Source organism: Spea bombifrons, chromosome 5, assembly GCF_027358695.1.
Source record: "Spea bombifrons isolate aSpeBom1 chromosome 5, aSpeBom1.2.pri, whole genome shotgun sequence".
Lineage (NCBI taxonomy): Eukaryota > Metazoa > Chordata > Amphibia > Anura > Pelobatidae > Spea > Spea bombifrons.
Window position 1 is genome coordinate 106,298,568 of NC_071091.1, and position 19,506 is coordinate 106,318,073.

At 44.2% G+C, this 19,506-nt stretch overlaps 1 protein-coding gene across 1 annotated transcript in view; it reads left to right on the forward strand.

Annotated features, from left to right (window-relative positions):
* SLC45A4 (solute carrier family 45 member 4) overlaps window positions 1–19,506 on the forward strand; it is a 41,426-nt gene that overhangs the window by 14,653 nt on the left and 7,267 nt on the right. The window contains exons 2-3 of the mRNA XM_053466162.1: window positions 5,363–5,997; window positions 17,981–18,169. Of these exons, the coding sequence (XP_053322137.1) occupies window positions 5,760–5,997; window positions 17,981–18,169 (427 nt within the window). The 5' untranslated portion in view covers window positions 5,363–5,759. The remainder of the gene's footprint in view (window positions 1–5,362; window positions 5,998–17,980; window positions 18,170–19,506) is intronic.

The window sequence follows — 19,506 nt, forward strand, 5'->3', positions numbered from 1 at the left end:
CCCCACGTGTTGTGGACCACACTTGAGTGGGCATCCCTTCAGTTGCGGTCACCGCGTCCAGTAGATATCTCCTTCTCACAGCTGGAGTGCTCCAGGGTGCGATGTTTCCAGGTACCATGTGGCGGCGCTAGAGAACAACCATAGAAATTTGTGCCAAAAGCTGCCACCACCCCTTTGCATGCGCCAGTCCTGGCCTATGTGCCCAGTAGGGTATGAACCGTGCATTAAGTATCTCAGAAGCTGCTATTTTGCCCTAATTTAATTGTTCTCTGTGTTAATTACTTACATTTTTCTGGCCCCATTAAATGGAGGGCTCGCTCGCCCACGTCGCACGAAAAGGGTTAAATATTCATCAGATAGAAAATGATTACACGCTTTGGCCGCAGCTGCCTCTGTGTAGTAATTGAACCCCTGTCCATGCGCGGGATCCAACGGCAATGAATGGGAAGTAGCAGTGGGATTTATCTCTATGAAGGAAGTCACGATAACAAAGCGCAGTAATGAAGAAGGTCAGATCCATTCCCGCCAGGAAAGCGGACAGCGGGGCCCTTGTTCCTGAGAGCCAATATGAGTTACAACGTTATTCTTTTAACTCCTTCCTCACCTTAATGGGATCTGTTTCAAAATCCGTGGACGTTGTCTCGATTTGGGACAGCGATTATTATACGGTTATTATATATTTGACTATCTATACTATATCTGCTTTTATTAAATAAAGCAACTTAAACGGTCATTTCTGATTCATCAACAGGTTTTAACCAAATGCAACATTTTTTAACTATGTTTTAACTAAGTTGTGAGAAACAATAGAATGGCTCTGTGTTATTCACCCACTCTGGACCCTCTGACTAATGAATGTCTATGGAGGAACGGACTTCATTAGCATCGCCATAAAGCATCAGCTCAGTGTGGTGTTTGAGCCGGGAAAATCACCCAAAATATCACATGACTGACAGCAACGGCGGCTCCAGGTCTGCAGATAAAGGGAGTTTATTGGGGCAAAATGGGATAAAAACCTGTGTACAGAAGTGGTAGGTAAGTGGAGCAGCCTCCCAGCAGAAGGGGTAAAGGCTCATACAGTGAGGGGATTAAACATGCATGGGATAGACATACGGCTCCTGAATCTAAGACGAGACCAACGACTGATTAAGGTTTGAGTCTTTACAGCAGGAGATGCGGGCGACTAGACGGGGGAGGGGAAAGGGTCTCGGTATCATACAAATCATGACGTAGGAGGATTTTGGGTCCAAACGCCGTATATTTGGGAGGGGTTCAGCCACGTTATTTTTGGACAGCAACACTTTAGCAGAAAGCACCAAAGAATGAGCGTTTATAAGGATAGCGGGAAAGCCGTGGAATATCTGATCTCGGGAACTTTTATATCCAGGGATCGGCCGACGCTTATCTTTATTTTTTTCCTGCTGCTTTGTGAAGGGCAGATAACGGGACTTTGCCGTGAAATCAAGACACATGGATGCAGGACACAGGCAGGGAGGTCATGCTGCTGCGAGACGGCGGAAGCCCGCGTCGGGTCCGATCCTAGTCTGCCTCCCGTGTTTAATGTACGCAGCGCTGTAGTCCGGTGCATGGGAGGGGCAAAATGGATCAGAGTTCAAAGCGCAAGAATCAGAAGGTACATGAAGGGTAGTAGGTACTTAGAATAGACGTCCAGTGGAGGTAGTACAAGCAAAAAAAAAAAAGTTTGAAAGCATGGGATGTGCAAATAGTTACCCCAAAGAATTGAATGGACACTCCAGCCATTGTATGCCCTTTTTAGTGTATTTGATAACTATGCCCCCCCCGCCCCATGTACATGCGCTATACCCACCTCCAGCCAGCTTCAGCACTGGCTCATATGAGAGTTCCAGGGGTTCTAATGAGACCCCCTGCACACACATTGGGGGGGGGTGTCCACTGATTGATATTCCTCTATCAGTATATTTTACTATAAGTAAAAATTGGATAGTTTGACCCCCCCTCCACTTTAATGCGTAAGATAAATGCGTTGGCCCTTTAACTTCCCCACCTCCCTGCTAAATGCCCTGCAGGAGGTACTCGGGCTGAGCGTACCCCCCCGCGTGCGTTAAACTCCCCTCCGCTCGGCTCCAGCACCGGCTCCCTGGGAGGTGTAACGAGATCCGCACCGGGCAGGAAAGCGCTCCCGTGGGTGTCGATGGCATCGCTTTCCTGCCGCTGACTGCTTGGTCTATATAACTGGTGCAGTTGGAGTGGCGTTGTGCAGTTGGAGTGGCGTTGTGCTTCAGCGCTGCAGCTTCTACTGCAGGTGCGTTATAGTACTTGCCGATGTCTTTATTATGCGTGGCTAGTTGGCGCGGCGGGCTGGGGTACTCGGCTGCCCCTTTAAGAATGGCTCTTTCTATGGAAAGCGTACGTTTTCATTGTTTTCTGGCGCACAATAGGAAGCCTGCAATTACGTGGGAGAGATCCGAGCGACACAGGAACACTCTGTACGACACAAGACCTTTCAGAAAGATACGTTTAACAACATAATGGTTACCCCCGGCAACAGATCCTTTCCGAGGAAGTCCTACAAATTTCATTGGCTATCGGGTATCCGTGATGTAACCTGTTCTCTTGATTGGCTTTAAGTCGCTGCTCTGCTGGAAGCGTTAAAAACCATTATTCCCGGGACTGCTGAATGCCCAAACCCTTCCCATAATAATACTTCAATCAAGTTACAATTTAGCATCATTTACAATTTTTGCGGGGACTCTTAATCGTCATGTGATGCATAAGCAGACACCGATAGGTTGTCAAAGAAACTAAAGTAACGTTTTAGATGCTTCTGTGTTTTTAATACACGATTAAAGATTCAAAAGCAAGACTAAAGCGGCAGATCTTCTACGGTTTATTTGCTAGATGTGCTAGAGAACGCGATCAGTGGAACAGCACCTTTAACAATGCAGTTTGGAGTTCCAGCTCCAGAACAAGAGGAGAACAAGAGGCCGTAATCTAAAACTGGAGGATCAGAGGCTTAGATGGGATGGAAGGAAGTTTTACCTTACTGAGAGGGTGGTAGATAAGTGGAACAGCCTCCCAGCAGAAGTGGTAGAGGCTAATACAGTGAGGGGATTTAAACATGCATGGGATAGGCGTATGGGGCCGATCCACCTGCGGGTTCTATGTTGTATCGTGCAGATTGTACGCTTCGGCCGGGAAGTCATGTGATTTGGCAGCCGCAGCCGTTAACTTACAAGCAGGACAATAGAGGAAGTTGTTGATTTCGGCTATTGCTGCTCCGTTCGTCTGTTTGCATGTCCAGGGGCCGACATCCTAATCTCTCGAAGACCTTTCCGAGCGTTTACAAGGTCATTTAGTGAAACGGAAGAAAATTGTAAACATTCTAATTGTTTTAGGGAAACTACATTCTTTACATTTTTTATTTTTTTTACTATTTTTTTTTTCCACTCCATTACATTTTTTTAAATATATTATTTAGTATAAGGTGTATTTCCCGGACACTATTAAGGAAATGCTCTGCCGAGCAAGGAGGGGCTTTGGAAGGTAGGAAATAGAACAAAAAACAATCATGTAAAAAAAATAATAATAAAAATTTATAATAATATTATAATCAAAACATTTTTTTTGTTATTTAGGTCATAGTCCTCTGTTGTGTGTTCTGGACTTGGTTATTGGAAGGAATATGGTGTTTAATGACATTTTATACACTTTGACATACTTTACTACTTTTTGGGGGGTTATGGTGGGAATTTGAGGTTTGGCCTGCAGTATTATGCATGACCTCATCCAGTAGGGGGTGCTGCACATCTATAGGGGGCAGTAACCGCTGTGCAGCCAAGGCCTCCCCTCTGTCAGCTGCTAATGTTCCCTGTTCTAGAATCCTCACAACCTTCTGTTTCTATAGGTCCAAATGATCTGAGGTACTGCATGTTCGGTCCAGCGCTATGGCGTATGATGGTGCTATATAAACTTTATACAGAATTACGTGTGAAGGCTTACCATGAAAGGACTAGACCGTAGGGATGGACATCGGCATGTAACGATTACCCTGATTGGCTCTGTTCTGCAGATAAAACCGTAATACGCGGTTATTGCACCCAGAGGGAGAGTAATGTTAAGCATGGGCCGGCCTAAATCACTGGTGGGTTGTGATGTCACGTGAACGGCATCATGATATCATGGAATGTCCCAATCTGCATGTGCAATATTGTCAGCAGTCGCATCGGGACTGTAAGATGTTTTTTAGAGCTGTTGTCCTCTATTAAAAAAAAATAAAGAAAGAAAATAATAATAAAAAATTTAAAATGAGTAGCTTATTGTATAAATGGTGTGTAGCATCCGGAACTCTCTGCCGGAGAAATAATTGGTTAACTTAAAAAAAAAAAAAAGAGAGAACCATAAACTTCCAAGGCCTCCTGTTTCGCCATGAAGATAATTTTTTATTTTGTTTTGTTTTGTTTTTTGGATTCCGGTACATGGGAAAGAGAACCCGCCGTCATATACTTCCATTTTTAGCTCTGGATGAATCGGGCTGCGAGCATTATGTTCTCTTAAATACGGCCCGAATTACCACCCTTCCTCTAATAATCCTTTTAACAATTCCGTGCTTCCTGAACGCTGTGAATGGGGGGGGGGCTCGTAGAACATCTCATCTGTGATTCAAAACGCTTTTTGAGAAATCACGTACGTTTCAAAGGAGAGAGGTAAGGAGCGGCCGCCCCGCCGCGTCCTCCCGGTGGGAACGTCTTATCGCTTTCTATTTAAGGTGCTATCGCTAAACGCCTGTGAGCCGGGGGCAGTCGCTATTCCCACCGTGCGGGTTTTAACTCTAACCAAGCCAGGAGCCTGCTTCAAAATCTGCCTCGGGGTCACACCTCCAAAGTGTCCCTGTTCATCTTAGCCAGGCCCTCCTCGTGCCCCTCTTTCCTCTCCCTGATACCCCTATCTTTCCTCCCTTGATGCCCCTTTAATTTTAGGAGCACAGAATGCTTGCTGGGGGTATTACAGGGTTCTACTGCCCTAAAAGCCCCGATAATGTGTATAGAAACAGCAGGAAATGTCAGTAGTTGATTATTAGCACATAGAAAATTATTATTATGGATTATTTTCTGTACATTTATTTTTTAAGAATTATTTCAATTTTTTTTGTATTTTTTTTTAATTTAATTTTAATTATCCAATTAAAATATATAAAATTTTTATTTCCTTTTTTTAAATTTTTTTTTTTTTTTTTTAAATTCTAAGTAAGATGTGTTTTAAATCGGATAAATTCTAGCCATTCATTTGACTTTTCAGCGCACCCCCGCACACCCATAACACGCTTAATTGTTTCCCTTTCGTACTGTAACTTTTTTTATTATTTTTTTATTTTTTTTTGCAGATTAATCAGCCGCTCGATGGGGATTAACAGCGGATCTCCTTTTTGCGACGCCTTTACAAACTGCAATACCAAGACCATTAATTTTACCACCTCCTCTATAGAAAGTATGAAACTGGTATTAACTGAATGGCGATTATGGATTTTTAACTCTAATTCACAGTAAACCACTAAGCCATATGATTGAATTAGCACCAAAAAACGTTCTGTTGTACAGCGCGTATCCGGAGCCCGGCAGAAAACTCCGCGCGAGAACCAAGGAATACAAGTATTAGTTGCATGAGGAACGAGACAGAGCGGAGAAAAAAAGAAAAGAAAACCTTATTTATCTTTGGAGAAATATAGTATTAATATTTATATAGAATCTTTAAGAATATATATATATTTTTTGTGTGCGGTGATGAAGATGGCGCCTCAGAATGCCGACCCGGAATCTATGCAAGTACAGGAGGTCCCTTTGGCCCGGCTGAAGAAGGACGAGGCGCGGGAGAGCGAAAGCAGAGACGAGACGATCAGCGAGGGCTCCATCGATAAGATCCCCGTCCGCCTTTGGGTGATGAACGGCGCCGTTATGTTCGGCAGAGAGTTCTGCTACGCCATGGAGACCGCGCTGGTGACGCCGGTTTTGCTGCAAATTGGTAAGTGCCTATGGACGAGGGCAACTGTGCGTGTGTACCCGTTACATACCCCCTACCCGGTCCCAGGAGACACTGGGGTTAAGGGAAATTTGGCAGCGTTGTTGTCCGCCCCCACCTATAAAATACCCTATATATAAATATATGTTACATAGTTACATAGTTATAACTATAGGTCTGTATATGATTTCTTTTAGGCCTTGAAGAAGGCCTTTGTGGGTCAAAACATCAAACGTGGAGCCCGCGTGCAAGCTCCCTCAATCCTCTTCTCTCCCGCAGCTCCGCTTCTTCGCTTGCCTCTTCTCCCGTCTTCTCTCTTTGACCGCTTCTTCCTGGTATCTGCTCCGCTGACCGGGCCTCACAGAGAGAGCTTCCTCAAGAGGCGGAGCCTCCACGCACCTCCTCCCCTCCGATTGGAGGAGAGGGGGAGAGGTTGTTCACATGGTGCACACTGTGGCTCCGCCCTTTTGCTGAAGTACTCCGTGAGGTATATAGAACATGGCGTATTTACAGTTGTGTACTATTTTTTTTTTTTTTTTTTTTTTTTTTTTTAAACTCCCCAGAACATAAAAATGAGGAGAAAAAGGGGTTTTCTTCCCCGTTTTGTTAGATATGCCTGTTTCTTACCATCAACTAGAAACCTCGGGTGCCAAAATTCCGACACCCTCCACTTTACCAAGCAATATGCTTTTAAAGGGGCGGTTGTGGGGGTCGTCCGTTTACGATTGCAACCCCTGCGGCCGTGTTTGTTAAGCCCCCCCTCTTAACTTAAAGATTATTAATGATATAAAACGAGCTTCTAAGCGCCCCCTCCTTGCCGCGTGTTATTAATTGGAGGTTTCATGTTGGAGGGAGCAGGCGTGGGCCGGGACACGCGTGACATCACATTCTCTTTAGAACGTTGGTACCCGCCCGTGGAATGCGTGGCGCTGATAAAGATGGTGGGCAGAGGATGGCTGGGAGTTAATTGGCCCTTTTTGGTTCTCGTGATTTGGTTACATTGTATTCTGTAAGCGCGATGATAACAGGCAGAGTTTAATGTTGAGCACGTGACGGCCGCGGCATCCCTTTAACATTAACCCCGCCGGCGTGTAACGTTCCAGCGGCCCCCGAAACCAGTCCGACACCTCTTTCTGGAGGCTGCCGCTCTGGGAAGCTGGAAGTGCGGCCATGACGAGCGGGTGTTATGACTTCCTGAGGGGGAATAAATGTTTGGATGGAGGGGTATCCTCCGATTCCCAGCAGAGCCCCGGAGCGCAGCGTGTTACCGGCACAACAACACGCCACATGCCAGTAACTGCCCTCTCGTGTTGTAACTTTTGTAGCATAGAACCCACGGGCAGATCGGCCCCATTCGGCCCCACCTAGTCTGCCTTAATCAGTCGTTGGTCTCGTTGGATTCAGGAGCTATATGTCTATCCCATGCATGTTTAATACCCTCACTGTATTACCCTCTACCACTTCTACTGGGAGGCTGTTCCGCTTATCTACCACCCTCTCATACCAAATGCAGCATCACTAATTCCTAGTATATGACCAAACCTTTTCGCATACGTAACCGCTTTTATTCTTGTAAAATGTTGCCCCGTTCATTATTTTTCAGGGAATGCTTAATTGTCATGTGATGCAGAAAGCTTGTTACTATAGGAACAGAATTTATGAAAGTGAGACTATGGGCCGTGCCCATCGTAGAATTCTATGTATATCTGGCCATCGGGATATTTGTTTGTAAAGATTTCATTGGCGCATAAGAACGTTTTGGCCCGTCTATTTTGCCAGCTGCCAAACCGTCCTAGCCCTCTAACACTTGCTGAAAGGCTGTTCCACTTATCCACCACTCCTTCAGTGAAGCGTTAAAGGGTTAAAAACCGCAGCCATAAATATGGTACATCTGGATGATGCGATTTCCCAATCGCCCAGGTGCCGTGACTGTGCCCTCCGGCCCTCGGCCAACCGAATGCTTTCAGAAATATTGGTTTTATCTCGATGGACGGGGAAGGTTTATCCGGCTTTTCAAGGTCCTGGATGCCACCGTCTGCCAGGAAAGCGCATTCAGATATTGTAATAGGTAATAAATTATTACAAAACGTTCACTGCTGGCAGGCGGATCGTGGTTTATAGGAATCACTTCCTCGTTACGACGTCTGCACAGTGCCGGCTCCTTCTGTCACGTGGTAATGCAGTTTTTATATATATATATATATATATATATATATATATATATAATATAATATCCTTTTTTTTTAAGTGTTAAGTGTTTTTTTAAGTGTAACATGTAAAAAAAAAAAAAAAAAAAAAAAAAAAAAAAAATTAACCTGGAAAAATGTAATGTTATGCAGTTGGGATCATTATTTAGCTATTTATTGTGTTAAAATTAACACATTTGACTTTTTCTTTTTTTCTTAATTAATATATATATATCTCTGGACATCTTCCAAACGTGTATACAGGGGTGGGGGTGTGAAAATAGGGGGGCTTTAACCCTTTAAGTGCCTGTGTATTCTCTATATGTATATAACGACACTTTGAAATCATCATATGCGGCGATGTGCAAAGGAGGGCCGGAGTGCCCCTTTGAAATATATTCCACCCAGCTGTCACACCTTCCTGTTCTATGTGTCAACATTGTTATTCCTCCCCAGTAAGTTATTTCTCCCCGCTGTTAAGTTACTGTTTTTATTTTCACCCGAAATAATTGTAGATTGAAGAAGCGGCAGCAGCCTTGGGCAGTCCTAATAAATGATTCATAAACTTTCATTTATCGTCGTTATTATTTAGTAGGTGTTGCTGAAAGGACCCACCTTCTGCACGTTCAGCTTGCGCAACGGCAGATATTTGTAATATAAAAACCCCAGTGACTCATCGGTCCCTTCATCGAGTGCCGCGCGTCCGTGGAAATTTCCACCCCAGCTACTTCTCTCCATTCACTTCACGGCGATAAGATTTCCATTGGGGAGAAAAAACCCTGGGAGTGCATAAACAATGAGAAACACAATAATAAGCCGGCGGATTGCTGCTCTCCTCCTCCGGCAGACAAAACAATTCAGGAAGTCCAGACGGGGCACTGCTACCCGGAACAGGGCACAGAAACATAGACCCCGACGGCAAACCGGCCCCATGCGGCCCGTCTAGTCTGTCCGGTTTAAGACTTAATCCTTAATCATTAGTGGGTCTCGTCTATCCCATGCATGTTTAAATTCCCTCACTGTATAATCCTCTACCACTTCTGCTGGGAGGCTGTTCTACTTATCTACCACCCTATCGATAAAACAAAATGTATATTAAAATGTAAGCCCCTGTATGAAGTAACTTAACCTAAAGAGACAGTTTAATGTCACGGACACCCCCACTGTAGAAGAGTGAGTAACCCTAACCCCTCCGCGAGTACTTTAATACGCAGATGCCCTTCTCCTCCTTGTCCAAAGACTGAGTGAAGGAGTCTTCCGGTGACTCTGGCCCCCGAGGTGACCTCCCTTGTAGGATTATATATTTTTTTTCTTCTAAAAAGTTGTGAATATTTCATTATTCTGCATTTAACCCAATAAAGTATTGGGGAAAGGGGGAGGGGTCTCACCTGTTGAGAACACCTGGACCTGTATGGACTCAATGAGTCTCTTTGGGCCGAAGACCAACTCAACACCAACTGTGAACTTCAACTCAGAGCCTCCCAACCCTCCAGTGAGTGAATGTCTTCAGGGCGAGTGATGACCGGGAACTCAGGAGGCCTCTGGGGAGAATTTCAGAAATTTGGTGTTCTGTATTTTTTTTATTATTTTATTTAGTATTTTTATTATTAGTATTTTAAGCTTATTTGGTATTTTTATTTATTTTTAGTATTATTTTTTCGGTGTTTGTCGTTCTTATCGGCCTTTTGTTTTCGTTTAAGGTTTTTCGAGCGTATGAACAAACACGGAGTGCGCCCTGTGTGTTTGTATTGGATAACATTTTTAGTTACACCCCTCCCCTTTTAATGATAACAGCCAAGGCGGCTGGAATCTGTTTTAACTCTTTCAGCCGTCGGTGCGGGGCGGTATATACCGCTAATGCTAAAATTGTCAATCAGCAAAGTCAGTTTAGTAGTAGATATGTGGAGCAGCCTCCCAGCAGAAGTGGTGGAGGTTAATACAGTATTTAAACATGCATGGGATAGGCATAGGGCTCCTGAGTCTGACGAGACCGACTGATTAAAGCGCAGGTTATATAGGGGCAGCAGGACGAGCCGAGATATTCGTGTCGGAGTAAGGAGAGAAGACCCTGAGCTATTAAGTTGCTTCGCTCCCCACGTGGCAGATTCTCGGCTCAGGATGCCGTCTCGATCCGCTGCCCTGCCGTGTATTTAAAGGGAATTCAGAATCTGAACTCCATCCCAAGCCTTATACAGAACGTTAATCCGGTTTATTCTGAATGCTGCGCCGTACGCGGGAGCCGCCATCTTTCTGCCCCGTCACAGGGTATAAATCTCCCCGTCGCCCTGAGATATCTGTGATAATAGCGTTACGGAGGGACCTGTTGCTCACAACTTCCTGCTTGAGCTGTAAGGAAGATTCCAAAGCGAACGGGGGGTGGGGGGGTCAGGGTGTTCACGGGAAGTAAAGGGAAATTCATTAAGCATTGAATTATAACACCAGTGATTGGTTGTCATTGCTGGGTTCGGTTATGGGACGACCCATCTGTATGGGGCATTAACTGCACGACAACCTATCAGCGTCTGCCTTTGTGTCACATGATAATTAAGTGTTCCCTTCGAAATAATATGAATGAGAGAAAATTTTACATGATGTAAAGAATAAGTCATAGGAAGGGTTTGGGCGTTCAGCAGCTCAAGGCATAATGTTAATAACAAGAGGGCTAGAGACTTATATGTAAGGAAGTTTTACTTTACTGAGATGGTGGTGGATAAGTGGAACAGCCTCCCAGCAGAAGTGGAAGAGGGTAATACAGTGAGGGTATTAAACATGCATGGGATAGACATACGGCTCCTGAATATAAGACGAGACCAACGACTGATTAAAGTAGACTATATGGGCCGAATGGGGCTGATATGCTGGCAGTTTCAGTTTAAATGCCGCGATTGGTTGCAAAAGTGTTACATTCAGCAGAATCGGCGGGCTGCAACTTTAAATGATTGTTTTCTCTCCTTTTTCTTCCTTTTTTGTGGATAAAGCCGGTAACCTAATCTGGGACATGTTTTGGCAGGAGCTGCTCATAGCTGGTGTGCAATCCGCGCCATGTTAGGATATAGCTTTACACGCTAATCCCGTGCGCGGCTTTCTTTATCTTAAAGGGACCGCAATCCCGAGTACGGCTTATGGGACTTGTAGTCCTCTTGGTGTCCGCATTTGACATCGTCTGGTTACAAACAATTGTACTCTCCTAAAGGGGGTCTTCCGCCTGGGTGTGTGTCTTTAGGCGGAAATGTCACGCCTCGTTAAAGGGACCCTCCAGCCGTCATATGATAGCCGAGGTCCCTTTAAATCTTTTGGCCGAACAATTTGGGGGTAAAGAGCTTGGGGATCGAGGGGCAAATGTATGGGGGAGATTCTGCAGGGGACAGAAATGTTATTGGGGGAGGGGATCGAGATGATTCTGAAAACAGGAAGTTCCGCTGGCCGCTCCCATTTTCTATATATACGGGGGGGGGGTTTCCAATTCATGGTATATATTATTTACAGCGCTGTGGAATATGATGGCGCTATATAAATAAAAAATTACGTTTTTGTTTAGAGGCCGTCAGATGGAGGATTTGGGGAAGTTAGATTGTTTTTTTTGTTTTTTTTTTTAATGTAGGTTTGCTTCTGACTTTTTCTGCGTATTGTGAGTTTTCGGTATGTTTTTCTCCTTTTATGGCTGTTTATGTAGCCGGCCGCGTTAGCCGTGTGAGTCATTACTGCCGGCTCTGTCGCTTTAACAAAGTCCTCACAGAAACCTCCAAACATGCGCAGGGTAATCTACACTTCTAACCCTCATCACGGCCCCTGGGGGGGGCTAAATTTGGCAAGCGATATTTGTTTACGCTGCCGGTTTGTATATATATGTAATAACGCGGCTTAGTTATTGCCTCGTCGTATTTCCAAGATGAATTAATACTATAAAGTTAAAATCCTATGTTTTCTAAAATGGAAAATTTTATTTTTTGAGGGTTTATTTGCTTTTACAGCTCGGACATTCTAGAGGCAGCCAAGGGGGCAAATACCGCAGAAGCCCCCCCCAAGGATTTGTTAAAGGGACACCAGGAAAATTTAAAGGGACCGTGCAGCTATGATATGCATTAAAGGGCTGAAGGATGTGTATTCCTTTCTAGAACCGGTGCAGGACTCTGACAATAAACATCCTTTCCAGGGGGTTGGTAGATAATTAGCAGGTGTTCGGTGTCTTTAGAAAGAATCCTCGGGTAATTAGGTCTTAAAAGCTTAAATTATATTTTATGATCTGATTTAAGCAACTTTAACGAAAACGTATTAGTAGTAAGAAAACAAAGAAGCTGCAGCCATCCTGCTACGCTTGCTTTATTCACTGCGATTCATCGAAGAGGCATAATAAGTATGCCTTATAGTTTATTCGTCGCTTTCTTTGTATTTACGCCCCACGCAGAGCTCTTGTACCAAAAGAAAAAGGACAAAAAAAACCTTTTTTTAAAAAAAAAATCAGGAAAAATGTATTTTCTGATGGTGTATTTATAACAGGACCTCTATCAGTCTTAAAGGGACGCTCCAGCCTCCCATTGAGCTCTTTCCCGACACGGATCGGCTGCTTCAAATGGGCAAACGGTGTCGTGAAAACGAGACTATGGAAGGAATGGTATTCCTTAGCTCTGGAGCTGCAGCTTCTTCTTAAAAAGTAGCCTTTATTTTAACAGGTACGGGCTCTGTGGTGTCCCTTTAACATAGAACACAACAACATTTATCATTAACCTCGGCTGCTCCCGCTGTCTGCGTGATTGCCCGGTGTGTCAGCGTTCGTTATGATGATAAATTCACGTCCCGTAGGCCGCCCCGGTAGCTGCTGGCGTGGAAGGCGATCACCGTCTCGTGGCATCAGATCTAAATGTGCAAAACAGGTGTTGGGTTTCAGCGACGAGCGCGCACAACATGGATATCAGATCTCCAAACAGAGGCCGCGGACAAGCAGCTCGGACGCCGCGCCAAATATCTGCAGCAGGTTTATAGCGAGACGAGCGTTTCATGGGGCTCGGGCGCTCTCTTTAGAGAGAATTTGCAGGAAAAAAATCTTACCGCGGTCGCCTTTTTTCCCCCACAGAATGTATGCGAATCTTTAGCGATATCTAATCAGACGCTTTAACTGTTTGAGAGCTCTGGAGCACAGCAAAAAAAAAAAAAGAAATAAAAATAGTATCCAAAAAGGGGAGCGCACAACGTTAAAAAGCCTAAAAGGCATTCCGATTCCCGGGTCGCTGCTAGAATAATAATGACCCATAAATACACAAAACAAAGTCATTATTATTCTAACAGCATCCCAGGAATCTGTGTGCCTTTTTATGCTTTTAACGTTGCGCGCTCCCCTTTTTGGATATTATTTTTATTTTTTTTGTATATTCCTTCTAATGGAATGTTGAAGACACAAGAGGGGAGGTGGACAGGGGCCATCACCACTTAATTGTCCATGTTTGATCGCTCGCTTCCTAATCTTGCTGGATTTACCTTTTAAATGTCAGAGGCAACAGCTATTATTATTCTTTAATGTTTTATATAGCGCCATCATATTCCGTAGCGCTGCGATTAGAGCTTTGTAGCTTCTGAACAATATACAGCCCTGCATTCTTCCCAAAAATGTTCCTTGCACAAACATTTCTTAGAGTGGGTATCAACGTGGCGTTAAGTGACCGTGTAGATGTGGAGCGAGACAAATTAACCTTATTCTTCCCCAGTGCCTCAACCGGACACCGGGTCGCTGAATGACGCTCTGTCTTCAAAGGATTAGCCTTTCAGAGCCCGTTCCTTGGCAGAAATGGTTAAAATGATCTAACGAGTCTTAGGAAAGACGTGGAAGTAGATGCTGGTCCCGGAGTATAGGGACCCTCCAGCCATCATATACACTGTAATGCAGGCTTTGGCTGTGGGGTCCCTTTAAATATTTGTAGCGTCTCTTTTGCAAATGCCTGGTGGGGGCATTCAGCATCACCCTCCCCAAATGTATTTGCCTGCATCAAGCAGCCAATCGGCAGCAGTGATCTTCAGACCGTGTAGGAGACTGGGAGCTGCAGCTTCTCCCGAAGAAAAGCGCTTTATTTTCCCTTTTCAACAACTTATTAAAATGCATGCTTTTTGGTTGAACTGTCCCTTTAAATGACAGTTAAATCGTAAGCCCTGTTTCTACCCTCGCTGAGGTTGCAAGCCTCCTCTGGTTTGGAGGGCAAAGTTTTACCGGTATTTTGTTTTTATTTTTTTTTATTTTTTTTAAAGTTTCCATTGTTTCAAAATAGCCCCCCCGCAACCTCCACCCCGTTGCCTGAATGCACCTCTGTATTGAACAACCTTCCACTTCACCTGTTCTGTTATTTTACGGCGGTAAATAAAGATGTCTTTCCTTCAAGGACGCATCTCGATCCCAGCGAAGTCATTTAGATTCCTCTAACATAGCCACCTGAATCCCCCCCTCCTCCTCCTCCGGCCCTCCGATGTAATGGATAGAATGTTTCTGGGGGGTATCAAATGACTTTCATGTGCTTTTCCGTGTACGCTGCACCCGGTCCTGCTTGTATGAGTAATTAAATAAAGTAAATTAATTAATGTTTATTTAAAAAAGAAAAAAAAATTATATATATTTTATTTTTTTTAAGGTAAATAATTAAAAAATATTAATATAAAAATAAATAAAATTATATATATATTCCATTCCCAGCATACATAGTTTAAATAAAAAAAATAATAATAAAAATTATAATAAAAAATCTTATTTTTTGTTTCAAGATCAAAATAAACCTTTGCCCCCCCCACCCCCCCCAGAGTCGGCGGTTACGGTTATTTTTATTTGTTGCGAAAGACGCGATAGAATCTTTAAGAGGAGAATTGTTATTATTTTCCTTTCCGTGGTAACTTGTGACCTCACAGAGCCCTCGCACTCCGCGCCGACACAGTCAGCGTTTCCTGTGAACCGCCACTCGCGTTGCTCTCACTATTGTTAGCCGACTTTTCGCCGAAGGGAAAAAAAATTCAAAAAGGAATTATTTACTATAAGTCGCGTGTCCTGTTTGTTTGGAAGTCTCTGGGAAATCCGAGGTTCCGTGAATCTCAGTGGAAGCCCACGGCTTCTTTCACCCAATAATATACTATCTGGCAGAGCAGGTAAACCGGATCGCCGGAGCCACCGAGCCCCCTTGTTTTTTATTTTATTTTGTATTTTTATTTTTTTTTTGTTTCCCATTTTTATTTTTAATGGTTTGTGTGATAAGTCTTTAAAAAAAAGAGCTTCCTATGGAATGTTGTCAACAGAATTTTAAAATAAAGCTTTTTTTGTTTGTGTGTTCCTGTTTTTATTGCCTCTGTTCCTGTTTCCCACCGAAAGGTGAAAATCTCCTACGATAAAAACAGGATTTCAATTCTTTGCGAAATAAACAAAAACATTTTTGTTTTTGGTGTTTAATTTATTTTTTTTATTTATTTATTTTTTTTTGCGGATCAAGCCTGTAGAGCACAAACACAGCGGGGTTGGTTTATAAAGCCGTGAATGGGCACCCCCAACACGGTAACAATGCAGTTATTATATTTATGCGGCGCCAACAGATTCCGTAGCGCTGTTACAAATAGGAAGCGAAGCAATAACATTTAAATAGAGGATAGAGGGGAGGGACGTTTATTGAGACGTACCGGTACAGAGGGGGAAGAGGGCTGCTGTGTGCTTGGAAGTGACATTATATTTTTTATATTAGGAAATAGCTAACCGGTTATTGAATATGATTTACAGATACTTCTACTTATACCTCTCATGTGTCCCAGTTTTTCCCGATCAGTCCCGATGCCTGCCAGTTTAGGGGGTCCTCTGATCTCCCCTGACCGGCTCAGGGAGCTGGGAAACCTCCAGGGTCGCCTCGTGGCGCTCTGAAGCTCTCCGAGTCTCTAATGACGCCCACCGGCACCGTTACCCCAGTTCAGGAACCTGAATTGTTGAGGGGTATATATATCGCTATTCAATCACGCATATGTTTTAGAATATTTACCTTGGTGTAGTTTATATCAGCTCTATATATAAAGATAATTTGATCGTTTGGAGAGGACTGGCAAGGGGCAACTTTGAAGCTTTTGGGGGTTAAATGGATTTTGTTTTAAATAATTTTTTAAAATTTATTTTTACTTAGTTTAATGTGGGAACTGGATCCGTTCTGTGCTCCGCTTTACCCCCGTAGGGTATCGATTCCATTGCCAATTGGCGGCCGCCGTAATTCTAAACTACAAACGTCGCCACTTTAATACTTGAATTTCAGGAAAAGGGACTTGTATACTAAATCGGACGTGATCTTTGCTTTTATTTTTATTTTAAAATTAAAATTTCGGATAAGGAGTTTCACTGATATTCGGGTTCTACGACCTAAGGGGGCGGGGCATTGTCATTAAAGGGGAAGGTTCAATAATATAGCCACACCCAGCGGAGCCCAGCCCTTGACCTAACGCAGAGCAGCGACGCCCACCCTCCCATTTGCGCCCCTATACTTTCTATTGGGCGTCAGGATGTGATGTCATATAGTGGCGCTCCACTTTTAACAGAAGCACGGCACGGATGGACCGCCCTCTATAGTGTGTGTGTGTGTGTGTGTGTGTGTATGTGTGTGTATATATATAAATAAAAATTAGTGTAAATTTGCCAGCCTCCCACCATGTGATGCAAAAAAAAAAAAGTGTCCCGACTCCCATAATCCAAAGGGTTAACTGAATACAATGTAAAGTATTTGCTGTTTAGCGCATAACTCCCATTACCTCGAAATACCTCCGGGGACAGATCACAGGGAATTACTCAATGTGATGATGGTGTGAATTGCGACGGGATGACTCCCCAGCGCCGGCAATCCCCGTAAACAAACGGCCGCAGGTAGCGGATAAAAGGCGGAACGCGGCGGCTCATTGTTCGCATTCCTCATCTGTTTCAGCCTCTTGTGTTTCTTTTATCCACCGACAATCGGACGTTACATTTCCATGGACGCGGATTTACCGTTTTATTTGCATCCCCCCCTTTTTTTCTTTTTTTTTTTAGAGGCCTTTAATTAAATGAGTGTTTATCTAGAAAATTCCTGGAAGCCCCGAACAATGATCGGCTTACGGGGGGGATAATTCCGCTGCTTTGGGCCTCGCACAATGCTCATTCATAGCCGGTTTAGTGAATTGTACTTGCGTGTGTATTGCCGGCTTAGCGGTGCGCTTGGCCTAGATCCGCGAAAACAAATTTTACCTGGCTCTTTATAAACGCTGGCCCTAGGGGCCGCTCTCTATATGTCCCAAAGGGATAACGCGCAATGCTAACAATTTATTTACCCAACAGTTAATCTGTTTTAACAAGTCTGTGGGTTTTGGGGGCCGAGGACTGTAACATGTTTTCTTCAAAAAGTAAAAAAATTTAATAAAAATAGAGCCCATAGGGAGAAGCGCACCGCTTCATCCATGATCCAATAATGCTCCTATTGAAATCAATGGGGTGCTTTCTGCCACGACGCTCACAGATCTACCGCATGGAAAATAACTGGAGGCTGGAAGTGGGGCAAATGCATTATTGGGGGGGGGCACGTACATTTAAATGGACCGCTTAGCTATGAAATGCATTAAAGGGGATATGATGGTCGGAGTGTCCCTTTATAAATAATGTCACATGACCGGCTTGAAGAACATTAGAGTGTGCAGACCGGGTTTTGCCAAATGCAGGAACTTCTTTTTATTGCTGTTAAATGTTCATAGCATCAAATTGTGCTGAAAGTATACCTTTTTGTTCATGTTAAATAGGGAAGGGGAGTCATGATTCTGTATTTTTTTTTTTTGCCCTTCAGGTCTTCCTGAACAGTACTACAGCCTGACGTGGTTCCTGAGTCCAATTCTTGGCCTGATCTTCACTCCTCTCATAGGATCAGCCAGTGACCGCTGCACGCTACGATGGGGCCGCAGGCGGCCTTTTATCCTCGCCCTGTGCGTTGGCGTTCTGCTGGGAGTTGCACTTTTCCTCAATGGTTCAGTTATCGGTGAGAATAAAATAAACCCTCCTTTTTCCTTTTAATACGATTGCCCAAAGTGCCCATTGTGCCAGTAGCTAGGCTGGAATCCACTCAGTAAGAATTATTATTTTATTTTAATATTTATTTTTGGTTTTACCGTAAATTAAATTTTTTTATATACCGTATTTGCTCGATTATAAGACGAGGTTTTTTTCAGAGCAAATGCTCTGAAAAATACCCCTCGTCTTCTAATCGGGGTCGTCTTCTAATCAGACCTCAAATAGAGGTCTGATTAGGAGACTAAGATCCAGATCCCCCGCACCGCTGCAGGGGACCTGGATCCTCCTGTCTCACCCCCCCCCCCCCCATCATACACACACTTACCGGTGCTTCCTGCTGTATTGCCGGGGCAGCGGGTTGACGTCTACGCGATCCGCATAGACAACGTCCGCTGCAGCCCGAAGGAGGTGTGGCTAGCAGCGGGGGTTGTCTGCGTCCGTCGCGTAGACCTTCCCCGACTGTCAGAGATCAGAGTTCCCCGCACCGGTGTGGGGAACTCTGATCTCTGACAGTCGGGGAAAGTATACGCAACGGACACAGACAACCCCCGCTGCCAACTCCACCTCCTTCCGGCTGCCGCGGAAGGCGACGTCAACCCGCTGCCCCGGCTGGAAGCACCGGTAAGAGAGGGCTGAGAGGGGAGAGAGAGTGTGTGTGTGTTAGTTAAATGGGGGTATAGGGTGTGTGTTAAATGGGGGCATAGGGCATTTCTGGAGTGGCGTTAAGGGGGCATTTAATAGAGCACTCTGCCTCCTGAATTGCCTTATACCTCCCTATATGGCACTCTGCCCCATAATATGCCTTTTAACCCCCTAAATGGCAGAGTGGCATATAGGGGTATAAGGCATTTCTGGAGGCAGAGTGCTCTATACAATGCCTTTTAACTCCCTTAATGCCACTCTGCCTCCTGAATTGCCTTATACCTCCCTATATGCCACTGTGCCCCATAATATGCATTTTAACCCCCTAAATGCCAGAATGGGATATAGGGTATAAGGCATTTCTGGAGGCAGAGTGGCACATAGGGGGTCAAAAGGCATACCATGGGGCACAGTGGCATATAGAGGGTTAAAAGGCATATCATGGGCCACAGTGCCATATTGGAGTGGCAAGCCTGGGGGCAGATGTGCGTAACTGGGGGGCAGGTTGGAAAATACAAGAAATAAAAACAAAAAAATATTTTTCTCAATCATAGCTTTTATTTAAAAAAATAGTTTACATGAATTAACATTTACTGGTAAAACTTTTTTCCTTTGGGGTCGTCTTATATTCAGGCTTTTTCTTTTTTTCCTAAGTTAATATTC